This window comes from Balaenoptera borealis (assembly GCF_965194805.1).
Source record: "Balaenoptera borealis genome assembly, chromosome: 19".
NCBI lineage: Eukaryota > Metazoa > Chordata > Mammalia > Artiodactyla > Balaenopteridae > Balaenoptera > Balaenoptera borealis.
In genome coordinates, this window is record NC_138878.1 from 51,097,700 (window position 1) to 51,121,669 (window position 23,970).

General features: G+C 53.3%; 1 protein-coding gene across 2 annotated transcripts in view; it reads right to left on the minus strand.

Annotated features, from left to right (window-relative positions):
• The window catches only part of PEPD (peptidase D), a 114,221-nt gene that overhangs the window by 78,148 nt on the left and 12,103 nt on the right, over positions 1-23,970 (minus strand). For both annotated transcript variants that reach the window (XM_082366532.1, XM_082366533.1), the window contains exons 4-7: positions 18,131-18,194; positions 11,314-11,361; positions 9,869-9,930; positions 824-868 (exon numbers count right to left, since the gene is read on the minus strand). In XM_082366532.1, the coding sequence (XP_082222658.1) occupies positions 824-868; positions 9,869-9,930; positions 11,314-11,361; positions 18,131-18,194 (219 nt within the window). The remainder of the gene's footprint in view (positions 1-823; positions 869-9,868; positions 9,931-11,313; positions 11,362-18,130; positions 18,195-23,970) is intronic.

Consider the following 23,970-nt stretch of genomic DNA (forward strand, 5'->3'; position numbering starts at 1 on the left):
TGCACCACAACGAAGAGCAGCCCCCGCTTTCCGCAACTAGAGAAAGCCCGTGCGCAGCAATGAAGACCCAACACAGCCAAAAATTTTTTAAAAACAAATTAAAAAAAAAAGAAAACCTGATCCTACCATTCTCCTGCCTAAATCCTTGAAGGTTTCCCCTGGTTCCCATTTCTCTCAAGACAAAGTCCAGGCAGACACCACGGCCCACCCGGCCCCTGCCCGTCTCTCTAACCAACCTCAGGGGCCATTTCCACAGTGTGCGGCTCTAGGCTGGCCACACAAAGCCACCAACCTTTCTTGTCTCCAGCCTCTTCAAGGGCCCACAGAGGCGATGCCCAACTGGAGGCACCTTGCCCTGCTGTGACCCAGCAGAAAACACACTGCAGGTAGGGCTATCAGTACCAGCAAAAAAAGAGAGCAGGCAACATAAGACACGTAAAAAGGATGCCAACTAGTCAAGACACATGCATGACATGAGGAAAACATGTTTACCTTTCTGGTATTAGGATCATGTATGATGTTTATTTTTATTCTTTTTCACTAGCTACTTTAACTGAGCTATATACGTTTGGCTCATTTATGGTAAGTTTTCTTTTAAAAACCCCTAAAGAAAAAGAGAAATTTAATTGACATTCGAGTGACGTGTGTCCTTTTGGAAAAAACAGACCAACTGACAAACAAAAAATACAAAACAGAAGAGGCTGAGACAAGAGTTCTAGGGACCAGCTTGTCTGAGGGGCTCTCTGAGATGGTGTGGGCGGGAACAGCAGGGTCTCTCACCTTCCTGGGCTGAGCATAACAAAGAGCCACAAGCCATACTCACCATTCCACAATCTCTGGATGAAGAATGGTGTTGTTGACACTGAACCTACAGACAGAAAACAAGTAAAGTCCATTAGTTCAGTGGTCTATCATCTCCCAGCAAGAAATACTTCATTCAAGACATACCAAGAGAAAGCCTGACCAAGAGAACTTTAACTTCATGACTCCCTGGACAACAGAAGGCCTGCTGCTGCTCACGTCCTGCAGCAGACTTGGCAGTCCAGGCCACATCCTCCAAGTGTCGTCAGTTGGAGAACAAGCTGCTTGGCTGCAAAACGCCATCCTCCACCCTCGCTAGGCAGACAGCATAGCCTCTTCCATCAAGTATACCCACATACACATAATAGGAGTTCCAGAAGAAAAGGAGAGAGATAATGGAGCAGAAGAATATTTGAAAATACAATGGCCAAAAACTTTGCCGATTCAATGAAAAACATCAATGTAAACATCCATAAAGCTCAATGAACTCCAAGTGGGATAAACTCAAAAGAGATCCACACCCAGACACATAATCAAACCGTCAAAAGAAAACCTTAAAAGCAGTAAGAGAAAACAAATCCATCACACGCAAAGGATCTTCAGTAAGATTAATGGCTGATTTCTCATCAGAAACTACAGAGGCCAGAAGGCAGAATACAGGATGACATATTCAAATTGCTACAAGAAAAGTATCTGTCAACAAAGATTCCATATCCAGCAAAGCTATGCTTCATAAATGAAAGAGAAATTAAAACAGTCCCAGATAAACAAAAACTGGGAGAATTCATCACTAGAAGACCTAGCTTATAAGAAATACTGAAAGGAATCTTTCAGACTATAGTGAAAGGAGTTTCTAGAGAGTAACTAGGATCCATATAAGGAGAAAAAGGGCACTGGTAAAGGTAATTACATAGGCAAGTACAGAAACAGTGTAAATGTATTTTTTGTTTGTATGTCCTATCTGATTTAAAAGACAACTGCATAAAGCAATAATTATAAACCTGTGTAGATCACTGCGAAATGTATAAAGATGCAATCTGTATGCAATAACAGCACAAAGGAAGGTAGCATAATTTTTGTGTACTATTGAAATCAACTGATATTAATGCAAACTAGATTATTACAAGTTTAAGAAGTCATTTGTAATCCTCTGGGTAACCACTAAGAAAATAACTAAAATATACAGAAAATGAAATAAAAAAGGAATCAAAACTGTATACTGCAAAAAAATCAATTAAACACAAAAGAAGGGAGTAATGGAGAAACTGAGGAACAAAAATAATATATGACACAGAAAACTAATAACAAAATGGCAGAAAGAAGGTTTTCCTTATCAGTAATTACTTTAGATGTAAATGGATTAAATTTTCCAATTAAAAGACAAGGATTGGCAGAATAGATGGGAAAAAAAAAGATTCAACTATATGCTCAAAAGAGACACTTTATTTTATTTTATTTTTTTTTTAAAGGAATTCCTTTATTTTTATTTTTTATTTATTTATTTATGGCTGTGCTGGATCTTAGTTTCTGTGTGAGGGCTCTCTCTAGTTGTGGCGAGCGGGGGCCACTCTTCATCGCGGTGCGCGGGGCTCTCACTATCGCGGCCTCTCTTGTTGCGGAGCACAGGCTCCAGACGCGCAGGCTCAGTAGTTGTGGCTCACGGGCCCAGTTGCTCCGCGGCATGTGGGATCCTCCCAGACCAGGGCTCGAACCCGTGTCCCCTGCATTGGCAGGCAGATTCTCAACCACTGTGCCACCAGGGAAGCCCAAAAGAGACACTTTAGACTCAAAGACACAAGATGAAAGTGAAAGGATGGGAAAAGATATATTATGCAAACAGAAACCAATATATCCATAGACTGGAATATTTCTCAGCCATAAAAATGACCAAAGTACTGATTCATGCTACAACATGGATGAATTTTGAAAACACAGTGAACGAAGCCAGATATAAAAGGCCACATACTGTATGACTCCGTTTATATCAAATGCTAAAGTAGGCAAATCCATAAAGACAGAAAATAGATTAGTGGTGGCCAAGGGAATGACTGCTAATGGGTACAGGGTTTCTTCTTGGGTGATGAAAATATTCTAAAATTGATTGTGATGATGACTGCACAAATCTATAGACATACAAAAAGGCATTTTAGTTGTACAGTTTAAGTGGGTCAGTTGTAAAGTATGTGAATTATATTACAACAAAGCTGTTTTTAAAAACTTACTGAATTATACACATAATGAATTTTATTGTATATAAATTTTATTCTAATAAAATTGATTTATAAAAATTGACAGAAATGAGAAACAGATAAATCAACAAGCATAGTTTCAGATTTTCACATACCTCTTCTGATGACAGAACAAGCAAACAGAGAAATCAGTAAAGTTGCAGAAGATACAAACAATACAATTAACCAACTTAATTTCATTGACATATACAGAACACTACAGCCAACAACTGCAGACTACATGCTCTCTTTAAGTATACATGAAACACTTATCATGAAACAATAACATATGTTGGAAGTTTCAACAAATTTCAAAGGGATGAAATACAGAGAATATTCATTGATTACAGTAGAATTAAACTAGGAATCAGTAACAGAAAAATATAAAATCCAAAATTGTTTGGGAATTAAGCAATAAACTTCTAAATACCTACAGTTCAAAGAAGAGATAATAATAAAATCAGAAAATAAAACCATGAAATATCATAATTGGCGAATGCAGCTAAAGTAGTGCTTAGAGAAAAATTTATAGCTCTAAATGTAGGCAGTAGAAAAGAACGTTGAAAATCAATGATCTAAACTTCCATCCCGGGACTTCCCTGGTGGCGCAGTGGTTAAGAATCCGCCTGCCAATGCAGGGGACACGGGTTTGACCCCTGGTCCAGGAAGAGCCCACATGCCACAGAGCTACTGGGCTCATGTGCCGCAACTACTGAAGCCTGCGTGACGCAACTACTGAGCCTGCATGCTGCAACTACTGAAGCCCACGCGCCTAGAGCCCGTGCTCCGCAACAAGAGAAGTCACAGCAATAAGAAGCCCATGCACTGCAAGGAAGAGCGGGCCCCTGCTTGGCACAAGTAGAGAAAGCCCGCGTGCAGCAATGAAGACCTGACGCAGCCAAATAAATAAATCAATAAAAATAAACTTCCATCCCAGAAATATCTTTCTTCTTTCTCAATGAACCAGAGAAAGAACAAATAAAACCTAAAGAGATTAGAAATTTTTTAAAGCAAAAAATCAATGAAATAAGAAGCAAACATACAATAGAGAAAAATCTACAAAGCCAAAAGTTCTTTGATAAGATGAACATAACTGAAAAGGGAACCCAGGAGACAAAAGGATCAGGTTGGGACACTTCTGTCATGTGTGACTCAGAGCTCAAGCTATCAGTGAGACAGCTAGATAAGCGCAATGTGTCTCAGCACAATGTATGATCCTCAGCAGAGAAGCCTTGGGAAGCCTTCAATCCTCAAGATTCTGAGCCCTGCTCCATCTCAAGCCAGGATATCACACAGGGCATATAGGATTGTGACCCACCAGGAATCCTCCATGGCCTCACTGATGGGTGTTTGAAAACACCTATCTAATGCTGTGGTTGTGCAGCTGGTACCCCCACTTGTGGCTGAAGGAGGGACAAGGACGGGGAGAGGGAAGGAGGTATTAGCAGGCTGAAAGGATTACAGATCTTCGAAGCTTTCAGGATCCCTAACTATAAAAATAAGACTACTTAATTCAAAGTCTACCAAAATGTTGAAGAATCAAGCCCTACTTGTGAAATATCAAAGAGACCACAGAGAGCCAACATGGCTCAGAGTGAAGAACAGAGCAGGAGATGACATAAATAAAGACGGCAATATAGACTGTCTCCCATTCTGCCAAATATCACTTTGACGCTAGGAAAAGCGATGGCCTATCTCCTCAAAAGCCAAACACGCCAGTAAAATCTCACGTTACAAAACATACGTACATATACACACGTGCACACACACACACACAAACAGCAAGGTGACCAGGCACAAAGACATAGATGCAAACACACAGAAACACACACAGACAGGCATATGCTTAGAAAAGAGGCGCAGGCAGACACACACAGATGTATATTCACAGACACAGGCAAATACATTCACACACACACACATGAAGGCATAAACTTGGACTAACACACAAAGATCCACACCCAAATATACACACAAACAGAAACACACAGACTCACACAAATGCACACTCAGACACAAAAACATCCAGATAGAGAAACACCCTCAGACACACACGTAAGAGTCCAAAAGACATTCACTGCAACGTCAGTGGTTTAACTCAGGTAATGAAATTTGAACATTCCTTGCTTTCGCCTCTGTGCTAGTTAGAGCTTTCCACAACGAGCATGTAATAATTGTGTAAAATCAACAACAAAGCCCACCAGAGCCCATGAAGGTGGGGAATGTCCTGGAAGCAGAGGGTACCTCCCTGGTGGGCTCTAGCTGTGGGCTGGGTGATCGACAGTGAGTAGTATAAGCCCAGCCAGCCCCGCCCCAGCCCCCGGGCTCCTCCCTGCAGTTTCTAACTGGAAGATGGAGAACAGGTCCCAGAAGGCCCCCCACTCCACCCGCAATGGGGGCTGGGGCGGGTTCTTGTCTCTTCAGGAGACTCATGGAGATTCCATGAGCCATAATCAGAACCTCAATCCAAATTGTTAACTTGATACATAAGTTAACAGTAACCAGAAAGCCACTGGTCCCCACACCACAGACTGGCATTTTATTGTAACTGTCGAGTTTTAATAATGTCCCTCTATTTCTTGGGTTTGAAAATTCACATCCCTGAACATTAATATTCCTGCATTAATAACCCCCAAATTCAGCAATTTCATATTTAACTGCTTATTTAAATGGAATTAATTTGTAACCAATCGTCGTCAAATATGCAAGGCAATTTAAGTAAATGCCAGAAGATAAGAAATATGCTTATCCTGAATAACCAGCTAATGTAAAACATCGACCATGTTTCTCGGTCAGACAACGGCGTGAAACAGCGCTCTCCACTCGCTGCCCCTGCCCAGGGCTCCTGGGCAGCCTGCCTGCCTTGGAGGGAACTGTCTCAGGCCAAGAAGGCGGCCCAGGGGCTTCCCTGGTGGCGCAGTGGTTGAGAATCTGCCTGCTAATGCAGGGGACACGGGTTCAAGCCCTGGTCTGGGAAGATCCCACATGCCACGGAGCAGCTGGGCCCGTGAGCCACAACTACTGAGCCTGTGCTCTAAGGCCCGCGAGCCACAACTACTGAGCCTGCGCGTCTGGAGCCTGTGCCCCGCAATGGGAGGGGCCGCGATAGTGAAAGGCCCGCGCACCGCGATGAAGAGCGGTCCCCGCACCGCGATGAAGAGTGGCCCCCACTTGCCGTAACTAGAGAAAGCCCTCGCACGAACCGAAGACCCAACACAGCCAAAAATAAATAACTAAATAAATAAAGTAGCTATAAAATTTAAAAAAAAAAAAAAAAAAAGAAGGTGGCCCATAGGCCACCTGGCCCCCCACAGATAACCTCTTTCCCTTCATAGCCAGGGTCTGTCTGTCTGTCCATCTGTCTGAGGAAAGCCTGCTCTCAAGTCTACCTCCCCTCTGATGCTAACAAAGACGAATCACGTCTGCCTTTGCTCCCAGCTGCAGGACCCAGCTGCTCCAGGCAGCTGTGGTATGTGCCGCCCCCAGGAAGAAGGTGTCTTTCCTGTGGAGCTACCCTCTCCACAGACCAGCCCCGGCCCTGCCCTCACCAGCACCTGGCAATGAGCACCTGACCCTGTCCTCTGGCCGGAGCCCACTACAGGGCCTGCTCCTTCCACCCCTTCCCCGGGAGCTACCCAGGCACCAATCCCGCTGTACAGGGAGCTGTGGCCGGGGCTGGAGTCAAATTCAGCACGAGGCCTACAGACTGTCCCCACCTGCTCCCGTCACCCCAGCATAATCACACCCTTGCTCCCCAGGGAGGACAAGGCCACACCCCTTGGTGAGCCCAGGGGCCCCCGGCCATGGGGAGATCCCAGCGCATGTCTACCACCCGACCCCGCCTCTGTCTCCCCGCTCCGAGTCCTCTGCCGACCCCACCACTGGGACACCTGGCACACCCCCTGCCGTGGGCAGCGGGCGACCTGGCCCTGATCTGGGAAGGCCAAGGGAGGTCTGAGGGCTCCCAGGACCAAACCCACAGCCCCACCGAGGTGACAGGCCCGAGGCGGCCAACCCTGAGGAGCCACGTCCGGAGAGCTGACAGGCTGACTGCCTAGCTGGGTGGACAGCCGAGGCCACTGTTGCATCACAAGCTCCCTCCTGCCCCCAGGCCAAGCGGTGAAGGTGGCCTGGCGTGGCCCATCAGGACAAACCGAGAGGCCAAAACCTGAACTTCTGCCAGACCAGGTCAATGAAGGATCCAAGATGGGAGGTGCTGCAGAGAAGTTCAAAAGGGTCAAAAACAAAAATTCCAGGAATAAAGCACTGCATTAGGGCAGTGAGAAGCGACCGACGATAGAAGCAGTTGAGTATTGGAAAGTAGGACGACAGCAAGATTCATCTTGCATAGGAAACAGGCTATTATTATCCCTGCAAACTGCTGGAGGTGCTCATGGCTGGCAAGTGAATGCGGTCACTGAGCCGCAACAGCTCTGGAGGACAAGGGCCTCTCCAGCCTGGCGCAGGGGCCGAAAGGTGGCAGAGCTGGGGTGGGTGGGAGACAGGGGGCTGAGCTGCACCCAGACCCCAGGAATACAGACACGACTTTCTGCAGGGAAGGTGCTGGCAGGGGGCCCGAGGTCAGTGGCCACAGTGCGCAGGTTGGGGGGGTACCCAAATGGAGCAACCCCTAAGGGCGGAGCTACACGAAGGGTGCCACAGTGGGATGTGAGGCCCAAAGCAAGGTGTGAGGGGACAGGAGGGGAGGGAGTACCACAGGGAGGCCGGGGGACCCCAAGGCAGGGAGGGCTCTCACCTGCGATACTTCAGCCAAGTCAGAAAACTCAGCCTGCCACATGGGTGTGGAAATGAATTCCCCCAGCATGGCGGCAGGCACTCAGCCCAGCAGTGAGGGGCCTGGGGAGCGGCTCAGAGTCAGCCCCCGTCTGGACTGGACCATGGGTTGGAGAGGGCCAGACTGGGAGAGTGTGCAAAGGCTCTCCAAAAAGCCTCCCAAGGTGGGGTGGGGTGTTGGCCAAGCACAGGATCCTCTGGGCTCTTGGCAGGGGCCACGGGGACTCAGGGAGCAGCAGGGAACAGAGGCTGGGGTCTGCTCAGTGGAGGGAGAGGTCAGTTCACAGTGGGACTCCTCCCGGGGGAGTGGGGACGAGGCCTCAACTTCCAGTGCTCACAGAGAGTGATGATGTCCCTGGAGTCCCCCACCGCTCCCCCAGAAAACCTTAGGGAGCAGCCAGGAGCCATCCCCACCACAGCACCCCCGGGGCCTGGGCCCTGGGTGCTTGAGAAGGCGTTCTCTGCAGCAGAGACCTCGGCTGTGGGGGCGGGGAAGAAAGACCCCACAGCTCACTGACATCCAGGAATCTTGTCATCGGGGATCCTGAAGTCCGCTGGCCCACTACACAGCCGGGGAAACTGAGGCTCGGAGGGGCACTGGGGCGTGATGGGGGTTTGCTCGTGGGCAACTGTTTATTAAGCACCAGCTCCACGCCAGGCTCCGGACGAGCGGGATCTCATTTCATCCCACAGCAAGCCTGAGATGCACCGTGCTTCACATGGGAGAGCTGAGGCTCAGAGGCGAGTTCTGCTAAGGTCACAGAACCGGTCGGTGTGGCAGCAACCACGGCTCCCTCCTTCTAGCTCAGGGCTTCCCCACAAGGCAGGGAGACCCAAGTCGAGACTGGAGAGGCCAGCCCACGGGACCAGAGCGGAGGCAGGTGAGCAGGGCACAGGAGCCGCCCCGCACCGGGCAGTGCTGGGGCACCAGGGGGGGCTCGGATCAGGAGAGGCCGCAGCAAGCTGCGCCCCGTACCACTCCCCTCAAGGGCCTGGAGAAAGACAGCGGCTCCACGGCCAGCATCTCAACGAGCTGGGCTAATCACTGCCGGTGTGGGAGGCGAGGCCGCTCTGGGGAGCTCCCAAGAGGATGCGGAGATGCGTGCGACGAAAAGAAGCAAACCTGATGGCCCACCGCTCTTATCGCTGGGGGAAGTGATACATATTTATGAGCTCATAATCTCTCCTAATCGCATCACGCACCACACATACGCACAGATTCCCGTGGCTCAGGCTCATACATAATTATAAGGCACTTCCTCGGTCCACCAAAGGACAGAGGGTGCCGTGGTGCAGAGTACAGGCGGGGGGGAGGGGCTGGGGCCGGAGAAACAGGAGACCAGGCGAGCTGTCCACACTCGGCAGCCCCAAGGAGCAGGTGCCTCCCCTCACGGGCTCATCTGCTGCAGCCTCGGGCCCTACAGACCACCTCCCGCAGGGCCCGTCAGCAGCCAGCCCGGGGACACAGGGGCCAGGGTGTGAGGGTGGCAAGGCGGGAGAGGTGCTGGCTCCTTGTGCCCAACACCTGCCCTCCTGCCTGGAGAGGCCTAGAAGGGGAACAGAGCTGGGGGGCTGGGCCTGGGGCTACGCTGGGGAGCAAGGGCAGGTAAGGGGGGGGCCATCTGCGACTGGGGCAGCAGGGGACACGGGGAAGTTGTGAGCCAGGCTAGGGGAGGTCAGGGGCTAGGAGTGAGGGGAGGGGGCTGATAAAAACAAAGACCACGGAGCTCAGAGCAGGTCCCTGGAAGGAAAACAGCCGCCCCATGTGTGTGCACGGTGGCCAGGGCTCCCTAAGCACGTGGCGGGCCTGTGCTTTCAAGGTAGAGCTTGACAGGGAAGTGGCATCGATCCTTAAAGTCAAGGTTGGAGTGAATTTAGGCAAATTATTTTTCTAAGCATGTCCTCGAATCACCCAATCTAATCCCTTTTTAGCATCCTCCTGTTTGTGTGTTTTGTGTCTAGTCTGTAGACTGGGCCAGCCTGCTGGTGAAGATGTGACCTGACGGAGGATGAAGGGAGATGGTTCCCGGGGCCCCAGGACTCACTTGCTGATGCCCTCGAAGGAGGCCTCCCTGCAGATGCTGCCGCTGTCGGTGTTGACGCCGCGCTGGAGAGAGAGAGGGAACGTGAGGGCGCGGACCCACCACACGGGGCGACGACGGGGAGCCCCCGCCTCAGCCCAGCCAACCCACCCCTGCCCGCCTTTCAGGTAACTCCAGGCCGGGCCCCAGCACAAGGGCAGCCCTCCTTTCTCTGCTGCAGCTTGAAAAGGAGAGAAAGCAAGGCCTCCTCCATCCAAGCACCTTGCTGACCCCAGCTCAGGCTGCCTGGGCACAGGTGGAAGCTGGGTGAGAAGACCTCGGACCAGGACCACCTCCAACCACAAATCCCTCCGCCGCCCCAAGGCTGGCTGGTCTCCCTGTGCACGTGTGTGCACACACGCTCCCCACAGACAGTGTCCTGAAAAGCACTGCCAAATCCGGCCCTTCCAGAGACGCGGGTGTGACCCAACTCAGGCAGGAGGGGCCTTTCTCCGTGACACCGAGATTCTGTGTTACATTCCTCTCCTTTCCCTGATTGTAAGGAGACTCCAACTGGAACTCAGACAGGAGCGGAGACAAAACAGAAGATTCAGAGGAAAACGTGCCATCACCAGAGAGGCCAGGCCTTTTAATTCTTCCTCAAGACCTTCAGGTCGATGTCTAATTGTATCCCCCCAAATAAAACACACTGAACCCTCCATGACCACAGTCATAACGCTTCTTCTCAGCCATCAAAACAGCAGGGTGGAAAAAAGAGATCGTGTGTAGTGCTAACAAAAATAACTGAGAAAAACTATTTCGGTAAACATCAATTAACAAAGGAGAGAAGGGTCACTTTGGGAGGGTAGAAGGGCTGCATACTCTTCATATTTGAAGCTCCCCAAGGTTGAAGAAGTATAAGAAAGCAGACTTCTTCTCAGAGTCATTTCAAAGCCTCAGCACCCCCTCCCCGCCCTGAGAGGATGCACCGTGCACCCTTGCCTGCCCCAGGCTGCAGCAGGCCCTCCGTCATTTAGTGCCCCGAGTCCAAAATCTGATGCCACACAGCCCAGCACCCTCATGGGCAGATGCAAAGGGTGTGTTTTTCAAACTCTATCAACAACGGAGGAGACACAGTGTGGAAGCAAACTGATATTCTACATCCACAAACCCCAAGAGTTCAACCTGACACAAATACATCCTCTAGTCAGGTTTTAACCCTCGGAGTACACGTGGCGTCTTGTCCACAGTGGCCTCGGGACAGGACACAGCCCAGGTCGACTGGAGAATGGAGGACGGGTCCTGGACACGTTTAGCAATTCAGACTGAGGTGTCACTATTTATCATCAATGACCGTTGCTCTCAGTTTTCAATCCTCCCCATGCCCTGACCTCTGCAGGGGCAAGCGGCTCCCTAAAGCCCCTCCCTGTACTCAAACGCTGCCTGGTCCCTGAACACCAGCCACTTACCAAAGTGAGGAGGACGGAGGGGCTCCGTGATGTCAGGACGCTGGCGATCTGAAAGGTCAGAAAGAAAAATCCACTTTAGCGCCACCACGTGAAGCCTGATGGTGATGACGTACCAGCGTTATTAAATACTGACAGCTCACACTGATCAAGCACGTCCTTAAAACAAAAGTTTACAGAGAATAAGGGACTTCTGAAAGCCACACAGCTATCAGGCAACAGAGAGGGATTCAAACTTAAACCTGGCTTCCCCACGTGCTGCCCTGGCTCCGAGCCCCACACAGATCCCAGCTCCAAACAGCCAGACCCACCCGCCCTCCAAGGCTAGCACCTCTGTTCATCTGCCTGGTCCCTCATGAAAGACCAACTGAGGCAATCTCTTCGGCACTGGTGCCCAGGGTAGACACCCTCCTCCCTGCCCCCGTTCATCCCCCTGACCACATGGACTTGCCACCCCCAACCCCACATCCTCGCTTTCCATCCCTCCCACGGCCCACTCAGGCCCCTGCACGCTGGCTGCTTCCCACCCGACCCCCTGAACGAGCTTGCCACGCAAGATCACCTCCCCATGCCTCTGCCTGGGCTCTCACCTCTGCCTGGGACGCCTTCTCCCCATCTTAGCCGCTTCCTCAATTTGAACTCAGGACTGAGGTCTCTGGCCCCCCGGCGGGTTGGTCCACTCCCTCCTCTACTGCCCCCCTGGCCGATCACACTGCCTCGGCCATGACATCCTCACCCCAAGGGTGCGGGCCACCCCGGTGGGACCACCTTCCTCCTCTCCTGGCCCCACCCCTCAGTCTGCTCTGCATCTTGGCCACTGCAGCTCCTACCGTATTGAGCCCCCTCCCCACGCTCCCACCCTAAACTCTCACACCTTGACACAGGGCGAGAGTGAGGAAGATTTGTTGTTTGTTGTTTCAACAGCTTTATTGAGCCATCACCGACATACTCTACGCTGCACATTATTTGAAGTGCACGTTTTGATAAGTTCTGACATATATATATATATATATATATATATACACACATACATATATATATATATATGCTTTTTAATACTGAGAGGCTGCCAGATAAAACCTGGAAGATACCGAAAACTATAAAAAGATAAAATACACCTACAAAACCATCCCCTGAGACTTTTTATCTCTGCACATAAAAACAGAGATCTGTAATGACATTTGGATCATATGAAGTTACATGCTTCGCTTATTTCCTGTCATTAAATATTCTTCAAACACGCCATTTTTACCAGTCACTACCACGGGGGATGGTAAAAGTCCAGGGAACACTTGATTACACAGCCTGTGCCAGTCACTGCAGACTCATCTCATGTAACCACCCAGGAAGCTGGTACTGCAAATGTCCAGATTTCACCAGTGAAAAGGCTTATGGGTTAATCTGCCCATAGTTAAAAGAGAGCACAGGGGTGGCTGTGTCATATTCTCTTAACAGATCTGGCATAGTTTATTTATTCATTCCTCTACTGGGCACTTACATTATTTCTAATGATTAACTTTATAAATCATGCCCTGATGGACATCCTGATATAAAGTCTTTACTTCCTTAAAAAAAATGACTTCCTTAAAAAAAAAAAATTGACCCAGTGAAACTGCTGGGCGACAAGCCCCGTACTTCGTCAAGGTTTTGATGCTCACGGCCAGATGACTCTCTGGATGTGTACCAACCACCCTCCCACCAGCAAGCCCAACGCTCCATCTCCCTGGACCCTCCTCGCTTGCTCAGTAACTGCTCTGAGAATGACTGAAGCCCAGCCTCTGAGCTCCACACACAACAGCGTGGTGAGTCGCTAGCACGCCCCAGGCCCTCTGCGAAGAGGGGGCGGCTCATTAGAAGGAACCAGAGCCGCACTTGTCGGGCCCTGGGTGTGTTGTTACGGCGACTGAACGGTCTACATTCATCAGCACAGAGCGCGTCCGTCAATTACGGCAGCACAACCAGAGCACGAGTAGGCACTTGGGAATTGTATGTGCTATTGTCCTTGGGAGAGGGGAGCAGGATAACAAATGTGTGGGCTGCTGGTTTTTCTCTCGGCCGTGACTCAGGACGTGCTGCTTGGGGATAATGGAGGAGAAAGCAGCCCTCTCAATGCCACCCGATGTGCAGACGGATGGAGGAGGCCTGACGCAGCAGGCCGGGTGTCTGCTGGTCCTGGCAGGGCAGCATCTTTTATTGATCATGAACGCTTGAGTGGGCCCTGGTTACCTCTGTGGCTGCAAAACCTCCCCCAGCCAGGCCGCTGCACCTGTCCTTCCCCGTGGAGACCAATCAGTGCTACACTCTCGTCAGCACACCCTGATTCCCTGCCTCCGAAATTAAGGCAACGGACGTTGAGGCAGCTATGCGTCACCGGTGGGAAATAAAGCTCCGCACACAGGACGACGTGGCTCTGTCCACACGGGGCCTCATTTCCATGGACCAGTGGTCACTGGGGACCCACCAGCTCTCATGAACCAGTGCTGTTAAACGCCTTGCCTTGCTTCATGCCACAGCATCGGTTTCCCAGGTAGCCTGGCCTCTCCGGCAGGTCGCAGTGGACAGCACGCACAGAACTCCTCAGGGCCCTGTGGACAAGGATCCTCCCCTGGGGACAGTCAGAGGCTTCCCGTGGACACCTCATGCACCCTCGTGCCCAAAGCTCCCACCAGGCCTGCTGGCCACTCTTCAAGGGTGATGATCCAGAAAAAGGGGCTGGACAATCTTTGACCAGTGCTGTCAAGAAAGCCTGCACTGCTCCGGGAGCTGGGCTTCACTGTGCAAAAAGCAAAGCTTTTAAAAATAAACCTTTTTCACGGCAGTCTGAAACAGGGCTGCACGCTGGCGGCCAGCAATGCATTTAAAATTTTCCATTTGGGGGGAATTCCTTGGCAGTCCAGTGGTTGGGACTCCGCGCTCTCACTGCCAAGGGTCCGGGTTTGATCCCTAGTCGGGGAACTAGGATCGCACAAGCCGCGTGGTGCAGCCAAAATAAATAGCTAAATAAAAATTAAAAAATAAAAATTTCAATTTGTTTCTAAAATTTAAACATTGGGAAAGACCACGAACAACTGGTGTATCTAGTAACCTGGGATGAGCAGTCCCACACAGCATTCAGAGGGCCTGCCGCAGACCCCACCACTCCCTGACGCCTCTACCCACCGAAGCAGAGAGGCAGGCAGCATCTATCACTGTGCTGCCACCAAGGCCTCTTACATCCAAGCCAGTGACCCTGGCAACATCTGCCTGGTGCCATAAAGGAGAACACAAAATGTGCCCTCCGCCCGGCCAACTCCCGTCCCCATGAACACCAGCCACTGCACTGCACCTTGATAGCAATGTCTAGTAGCCCCTCTCAAGGTTCTCCTGAGCTCCCCCCTCTCAGGGGAGCCACCATTCACTCTACCTTCTCAATAAACTCAGGATCACCTACAGGAGGAGGGAAACTAGATAGCCAGGTTTGCTACATCAGACACCTGTACTGTACATGTGGTATCGAGTGACGGGCCATGGCCTGGGGTGGGGGATTCCTGCCTTCTTTCACAGGAGACAAGTGTCAGCTGCTTCTCGTCTGTGATTTATAGCCAAGGCTGCCCAAGGTTAGATCAAGCTGAGCACCACAGAACTGGTCCAGGGAACCCTTCCCCAACATAAAGGGCTTCCTTTCGCTCTCCATGATGGAGTAGCCCCAGGCACCCTCGAGTGCCTCCCAGCCCAGGTGTCTACTTGAGTCGGGCTCCATTTCAAGCCACAGAAAATCAAAGGCACTTGGGAGCCTTGTCACCTCTGGAGGCGTGTCCTGCAGCATCTGTTCACTTCTGACAGGGCAAAGGCAGAGGTGGAGGGCGAACCCCTGGGGTCCAAAGTCGGTGGGGTCCGTGGCCATGCGGCCGTGGATGAGGCCCTTCACTGCTTGGAGCCTTGGATTCCTCTTAATGGGGTGAGACTGTGGCCCACCACGGGACAGGGTGGAGGGAGGAGGGGATCTGTGTGAGCTGCTGAGGTTGCTGGAACCCACAGGTGCCACCCTGGAGTGAAGCACCTGTCCCACGGTCCACAGGAGCCCTCGTTTCCAATAAGATCCATAGCAGTAATAGTCACAACGAGGCCGATTAACGATGACAGTGATAATGGCGCGGCCCCGCAGAAAGCTCCGTGCTCTCAACTCCACTGAAGCCTTCACTTAAGATTCTGCTTCATAAATACAGACTCAGAATGAGCTGGTCTGTGGGGCTGTAATTCTACACTATCATGACAGGCTTTCCTGGCCTGACACTCAAGACCTCCTCTGTTTTACCGCATTTGCAGGCCGGCTCTCCTTCTCGCCAGAAATCACTGTGTAAATGGAGCTGAGTTCACGGCCACCGCCCCCCTCCCCGCCCACCCCGGTCATAAAAGCAAAAACACCAGACTGTGGCTGGGAGGCTGCGGCAGAGAGACGCTCTGACTTGATGCGCTGAGCCTCAGGGCCCATTCCAGGCTGCCCCCTCCAGGTTTCACACCGAGGAGACCCAGAAGGTCAAGGTCCCAAAGAGCAATAATGTTAAGATGCAGTTTACAAAGGTAGGAGGGATACACCCACCAAAGGAGAGGGTCAGAACAAAATCAGTACTAAGGATGGGCGTCCCTCTCTCTCTAGCACTTCAAAAATACAAGGTACAGTAAGTCCCCTACATATGAACCTTCAAGTTGCAAACTTTCAAAGATGCGTAAGTGCATTCCATCAACATCAGGTGTGAGTGAAATTGCAGCTTGCCCTCCATCTCCTATTGCTGATGATCTTTCAGCTCTACCATCTCCCACCTCCTCTTCCTCCTCCAGTCAGTAACTCTTCTTGCCCGTTCATTCAATGCCAGCCCCTGTATGGCAGCTGTTGTACTGCACTACTGTACTTTTCAAGGTACTGTACTGTAAGATTAAAAATGTTTTCTGTATTTTTTGTGTTTGTTTTTTATGTATTATTTGTGTGAAAAGTATCATAAACCTATTACAGTACAGTGCTATATAGCCGATTGTGTTAGTTGGGCACCTAGGCTAACCTTGTTGCACTTACAAATTGAACTTACGAACACGCTCTCGGAATGGAACTCGTTCATTTGTAAGGGACTTACTGTAAGTGGCAAATGACCTCATTAGGGGCGTGCAAATAAATGTTCAGACTATTGGAGATCCTATACCCAAAGGTCGATGCAACACATCACGTGTATATTAACAGACTCTTTAGATGCTATGAGTCACCCCCAATAACCTGGTATTGAAATCACATGACATAAAATAAAGACCCACCAAAAGCCCCCCCTGCCTTCACACTCTAGCCAGACAGAAGGTGCTGCAGATACAGGCCCCATGGAAGTAAGGGGCACTCCTCCACGACGCCCTCCTGACTGGGCACCACCCTACGGCTGACTATCCACCCGTGCGGTCACCTTCTGCACCAGACCGTGCCCCTGGCTGCTGAGTTCAGCCCTGGGTCCCAACCAGCTCTGATGTCCACACGTCTCTGGGACTGGGCAGGGAGAGAGTGTGATCGTAAACTCTGGGGAAAAAGAACTGGGCCTTAGTGACAAAGACAAGACAGTAAAGGGCAGGGTACAGACCAGAACACGGCCAGGGTCCACAACTGGTCCCAAGAGCCAGAGGAGGATTGCCAGTGTGGACCGGAGCTGGTAGGGGATGCCGTGGGCTGCACGAGGCCTTGGAGGATCGGATACTGACAGAGAAGTGGGCTGGCCTTCCAGGACAGCAGAACTGCAGCAGGACTGTCCTGTGCCCAGGATGACGCTGGCGCTGGCCTGCCGGGGGCTGGGCACAGGTGCTCATCGAGGTGAGCTGTCTGCCCCTGAGCAGGCCGGGCTGAGACACACCAGTTCCGCACCGTGTGCCTGGCCACAATCCCTGGGAAGCAGCCCCTCACCCACTGCTGTCATTCCCTGTCACAGACTGTGTCCTGCCCAGGGGAAGTGGGGTCGGGGGCTGCTCGGCCTCCCGCTGGCTGGCTCCTCCGGCAGCTTCCACACTGCACCCCAGCTCTTAGTGTACGACGACCTCTGTCTGGGGAAATGCGGCACAGGGGGGCTCCGTGCAGCCGATCCTGCCAGGCCAGGGCTGCACCCCGGGCGGCAGGCACTCACCTCAGAGTGTTCATGCTCTACCCAGCACCGATCTGCACAGAGGATGGGGGTTGTGACAGCACCCAGGGACAAGCAGAGGCCTCCAGTGCACCAGGCAGTGGTGCAGTATCGGGGGGACTTGGTCCCCCAAGGAGACGAGGGGGGCACATGGCTGTGCCCTCACCTTTGCCACGGCCTGGCCCTAACAGCAGTGGAAGTCAGGGGCAGCCCCTTTTGACTGCCTGGATTGGGGGACAGATTCATAGCCCCAGGAGGACGGTCACATACCCACCCAGGCCACATGCCACTGGGCAACCACGCTGGGAAGAGGATTAAAGCCAGGGGCCCTCCAGGTCCACTCCGCCCCACAGGCCTCTCGCTGTCTGGGGCTCTTCTGACAGCGGCACCTGCAGCTGGTGAGGGCCTGTGGGAAGGGCCTCCCAACACGCGAAGGCCCGGCCAAGCCTGATCAGATCTTCACAGAGACAGCCTTCCACCGGGCAGCTCAGCGGCCACATGCCAGGTACAAGACACCGGCTACCGAGTCGGGCACTGCCCCAGCAAACCAGGGGCCTCCCGGGGAGGTCTGAGAGGCATGTTTCTTGCCTGCTCTCTCCAAACAAGGGCACTGCTGAGGGGGCTGGTGGCTGGACCGTGCTGTCCCGCGATGTCCAGCCAGGCTGCTGCAGTGGGAGGAGTTGGCCACTACTGACCTCGTCTGCGTACTGGACGTCGTCCACGGCGTACTTCTCCTTGAAGTGCTCCTTCGAGTGGATCCTCAAAAAGAAGCACAGGGAACACCAGGGTCAGGGTTTGGCCGCAGCTGGGTCCAGGCTGCCTTCTGAGCCCAGGCCAAGAAGCCCCGGGCCCATCCCTGCCCCAGCCGGCACCTGGCACCGAGCCGGTCTGCCCAACACAGGCTCGGAGGGCAAAGGACACTGGGCCACAGGGTGACTGCTGAACCCCACCGGCATCTCTCCACCTCCCCCAGCCAACCTCTGCTCCTCCTTCGAGTTCGTGACCCTGGCCGCCTGGGGCAAGCAGCTGCGGACAAACCTCCCTCTACTACCAATGAGAGCCCACCGGGCAGCCAGCCAGCCCACCCGTGCTTTGGGGCATGAAACTAGCTCCCTCCCAGGCCCCCACAGAGCCTCTTTAAAGAAAAGTTTAAAAGTTAACATTTTAAAGAAGTCAGTAACAGTATTACTCACTGTGATGAGAAACATTCAAGCTTACTCATCGTCCCTGAAAAATCAGCCAGTGAGAAGACAAAGACGCAGGGCGGAGGAGGCTGGGTAGCCCTTGCCCACCTCACAAAGGGCTCCTGGTCACGGCTGCGCTGAGCAGGGCTGGTGGGTCCAGCAAGCACCATCCCCACCCCCCAGCCTCTTGGTAGGTGGATGAGTCAATGTCACTGCTGGTGACAGAGCTCACATCAGGAGCTCTAGCCACCTGGGGGAAGGGTGTCCAAGATGCACACACACACACACACACACACACCGTCCCACGCCTGGGCACCACATCAGCATGGGGGATTCACTCCCGTCCTGCCTGTGATTGCATGATATTCTAGTCACCAAGTGTCAGATCTGAAAGAAGCCTCAGAGGAAATAGCAGATGGTTTTCAGATTGTGCTGCCTGGGCTCTCAGGGTGAGCAGACGACAGGCAGGTGGAGGTGCCAAGGACAGTGTACCTGGGGAGGCCCGTAGGGGACAGGGAGGGAGAGCGCTTTGGGATTTGGAAACGACCACTCTAAAAGCAAGCTCCACATGCCTCTGAAACACCACGGACCAACCAGCACCGCTACCCAGGAAACAGATTCCCACTCCCCTCTCTGAGCCCTGCACCATTTTCCCCTCCACCCAAACAAGCGTCCCAGACCGGACTGTGGCCAGGAAACACAGAGCACAATCCAGGGACAGATGGGCGGCCTTGGGTGTCAGCAGCAGGGAGCTCACAGCCGTAGGCAGCGAGCCAGGCCGGGGAGACAGTGGTCCACTAAGATCGGCGGCCTGGTGCCCCAGAACCCTTTTTGCTTTACCGCCCTTTTGGCCTCTCTGAAGCGGGCACTGGGTATCAAGCTCCCGTTGTTAATTAAATTTGCATGATCCAATTGCATTAGCTTCTATGATTGAGACGGGACTCAAAGTTAAATGGCCAAAGGCTGTGCCTCCATTAGCACTGCCTGTAGCAGCTACGTGGGGCAGGAACTGATGACAAGCACCTTGCCTGGATGCTGGAGGCCCCGGTTCCAGGGCTTACCGCAAAGAGCTCGCTGACCCTTTGCTACCAAGCAGTGACACCCTCAGCACAGCTGACCCTGCAGCCATTCACAAAAGCACGTGCCGGAAAGGCAAGAGGCAGGGCCATCGGTGTCATCACCACATTCACGCGGACTGCCCCGGCTCCAGTCCCTGCTCAGGACAGACGCCCAGAATTCTCAGCAGGTCCCCATTCACCCCTGGTCCCCAGTCACTTCATCCTCTCCAGCTGTGACAGGCATCAAAAGCAAACCCCAAAAATATTCAGGAAGAGCCAAGGACATGCTTTCGAGGCCAGCCTCAATGATCCCTACAGAGGGGCGTCTCGGCCATTAGCCTGGACACTGACCTTTTCACCTCACCTCCCGTGGGGGACGCTAACTCTCCCAAGCTGTCTTGCCAAAGGACACCTCAGGAAACGTGCTCCTGCCTGCCCTACCTGGGAGTCTTGGCAGTCAGTACTCAGCAGAGACCTAGGAGACTTCAGACCTGGGAACATCTCCATGTATTCATCCTGAGGTCAAGGTCTTGAGAAGGTGGAACCAGAGGAGGTGGGGGGATGAGGGGGAAAAGGAGAGGAGAACACGAGGCAGCTGTGATCTGTGGGCGGCCCCAGGGCCGTGTGCTTGCCTGTCCACCCCTCACCTACCAGCCACAAGCCACTTCATCTGCCACGGGAGTCAAGGAGTGGCAAGGGCCAGCCAGCTCATGGGAGAGCCGGCTGAAGCCATCCCTATGTCCAGGAGGAAGTGACTTCAGGGGCCGGCCTCACCAAATGCCCTTCGCCCACCTTGACGCACACTGGGCCTCAAGGGCCCCAGATCGCCCAACTAGCCACAGGCCTGGTTCTCAGCAAGAATAACCACTTGACAGATACAACCCGAAAAGCTGTGAGCATCTTTTCTGGCACTTTGCGTGTCATTTTTTTTCCTAAAGGGCAGAGATAATTAAGTTTGAATAGTACTTATTTTTCCTGTTTGGGGGCCAATTATAGTAAAAATCATTTAAATGTCACCCTAAGAGGTAAGTGTGCCATGCCAGCACGTCAAGCCAGCCACCAGAGGTGTTGACAGGAGAAGGAGTGGCATGTCCACGTGAGCCCTACAGAGCTGGCTGGAGGGGTCACTGGGCAGCTATATGCCACCTGAGTGCCAGGCTGGCAGCAGCCTCACAGAGGGCTGCATGGAGCCCTGACTGGAGTTTGGGGTCCAGTAGGGCACCTCATGCCAGACCCCGTCGTGTGGGAGATCCAAGTAGAAGCAACTGGATGGGAGAGGATGGGTCAGTAGGGAAGCCGACCCCACCCCCGAAACTCTTCCCTTCAGAAGGAAGGGGCACCTCTGGCAGGAGAGAGGAGGGAGGGTCCCACTCAAAAGGGTTTGTGTCTTCAAGAAGGAGCCAGTGTCTGGGAACCCGGCCCACGCAGGCCTCTTTCACAGGCAGCTGGGCCCAGCGTGCGACAGGGGAGGCCTTTCCCAGAACTCAGGGTCAGGGCAGGCGCAGCAAGTGCCCACACCCTGTGCGGGCCCTCCTGTGAGAAGGAGACTCTCAATTAATGCCCATGGTGCAGACATGGTGGAGCCCTCTAGAAAATGAAATTTCCAAGCGCAGGTCTAGCTGGCGAGCTGACCACCCACATGGGGCTAATGAATAAGTAACAGGGCCAAATCACAGCCGTTACCATCCATCTCCAGCGGCCGCAGCCTGCCTGCAGCCGCGTACAGCACGGCGGCCTCTCCTCCCGCTCACACCCGGCACCCCGCACTTGCCCCAGAAGGAAGTCGGCAACCATGTCAAGCCTCTATTAGCTTCTTAGAGAAAAGCAGGGCTCTCCAAAGCTATGCAGGCGCCTGAACCCAGGCGGTGAGGCAGCACTTCCCAGCGAGGCCGGTGCGGAGAGCAGAGGTAATGGAGAGGAGGCCCGTGGGCAGCAGAACCCGGGGAGAGGGGCCAAACGCCTCGCCAGGCCTCGGGCTGACCGGGGTCAGGCTCCCCGCAAACCGCCTGGGGTCAGAGCCAAAGGAATTCCCGCACTCCTCATCAGTGCCCGGGCGCCTTCCCTAAAGACGGGGCAGCCGGGGCCAGGCCGTCAGGCGGGCGGAGGCAGCCTTCGTCCTGTGACCCAGTCGTGTGTATGGGGTGGGGGCAGTGACTGTGAAAAACCACACCCTAAACACCCCACAGACACACCACCCCACAACCCTACACCACACACACACACACACACCCATACTCCACCCCACACACACACCACTCCACATACTACACCACACATATATCACATCCCACAGACACACCACCCCACAACCACACACCACACACACACACACACACACGCCCACACTCCACCCCCACACAACCACCCAGCACGCATACTATACCACACTATACCCCCCAACAAACATACCCACACGCATCACACATGCACACACACTGCAGACACATACACACACACCACAGCACACATCAGTCCCCATCCCAGAAAGTGCAGCGCTCGGGGCCTCAGCTCTGGGGAGAGCCCCCTCCTCCCTACAAACCCCAGGCCGGCCACACTGTCTCACGTTCCAAGCCCGAGGCCTCAGCCAGGGATGGGAGCAGAAAACCGCCAAGGCTCCAAAGGTTCTAGGAGGGTCGCCCAGCCTGGCCCAAAGTTGCTCACCCTCTGTCAATGCTGAAACTGCCCAAAGAGGCAATTTCCCACCTGCTTAGAGGACCCCAGACACCCCAGCAGCCAAAACTGCCATCAGCTGAGGCTGATTCTGATGAAAATGATGGGAAACACTCTCACATCAAAAAGACACCAAACTTTTGTAAGCAAAGACCCCAAATAAAAACAAAATAGAAGCTACCACACTCCTGTCCCCACAAAGACCTGGGGTGAGGAACAGGCGGAGTACCAGGCTGCCCGCGAGCCCCCTGGCGTCTGCAGCCCGGACAACAGGACAGGCTGTTTACACGGGAAGCGGCAGACCTACAGACGGGGGTGTTGTTTCCCTGGATGACTTTGGATTGCAGTGTCTGCCAGATGGATTTTCAAAAGCCATCAGACAGAGACTCAAAAGGAAGCTGGGGAGCTGAAGGTCAAACGTTCAGCCCGGTGGGTCTCGACTGCAAAGGCCAGGTAATTCCATCAGCCTCGCTCCCACCCTATTGATTATGAGCGTCTGGAAACAGCTACACACATCAGATCTGGCTGCTCCCCACCTCCAGCCCCAGACAACCAACCCCTTCCACTGCCCTGTTCCCATCGTGCCTTCTCTCCCAAAGGCTTGGGACATGGGGACTAGGGGAGGGTCACACCAGAGCAGAGGAAGGGAAAGGCCTGCCGGGGATGGGCACGGAGGGGAGCCAGGTCGGCAAGAGGCAAGGGGCGAGCTATCTGCCGCGGAGCCGGAACGCCCGCTGGGACCAGCTTGCTCGGTCTGGCCTGCCCAGCGCGTACATGGAGGCTTTCCAAGAGGGAGACCCACCCTACAGACCCATCTGTACCCTCCAAGGTGCGTACCAGACAACCAGCTGCCCTGGCAAAGCAGGGACAGACTAAACGAGAACTTTTTACCAGCGGCTCTTAAACCCAGCCGTGGTCAAAGCACAGAACATCATTCCTGTATTATTGGAGATCATGCTCTAGAACAGCCAACCGATAACAGCTGCTCCCTGACCAATCAGGTCCTGGGTTTTAAACCCTCAAGTCGGGACCTCCCTGGTGGTCCAGTGGTTAAGACTCTGCACTTCCACTGCAGGGGGCACGGGTTTGATCCCTGGTCAGGGAACTAAGATCCCACATGCCGTGCGGCTTGGCCAGAACAAAACAAAACAAAAGCCCTCAAGTCAAGTGCTGTTTGGCTCCCCAGATGATGGCTGTGGGGAGGCAGGGTGAGATTTGCTCAGGTTTTCCCACTGGCGTGTGGAGTCCCCGAGGCAGGGGCCACGCCCTGGAGGATGTCCACCCTCCCCCACGGACAGGCACTCCCTGACTTCTCATGAGAGTCGGCTCTGCATAAGCAGCAGCAGTCAGAAGAGGGGACGCACTCAGAGCCCCTCCACACCTCCCGACAGAAACTCGCCACTGCCCGCGCCCACGTCTCACGGTGCTGCATCTCCGACTGCAGCGCTGCTGAGCAGTGGGCATCTGAGCACGCCCTGAGCCAAGAGGCAGGGCCACAGGGAGGCTGAGAGGGCTGCCAGGCCGAAGCCATGGGTGCCACCCAGGCACAGGGGCCACTGGCAGGACGGGCTGAGGCTACAGCTCTGTGATCACCTCAAGGTGCGGGAAGGGCTCCGGGAGAAT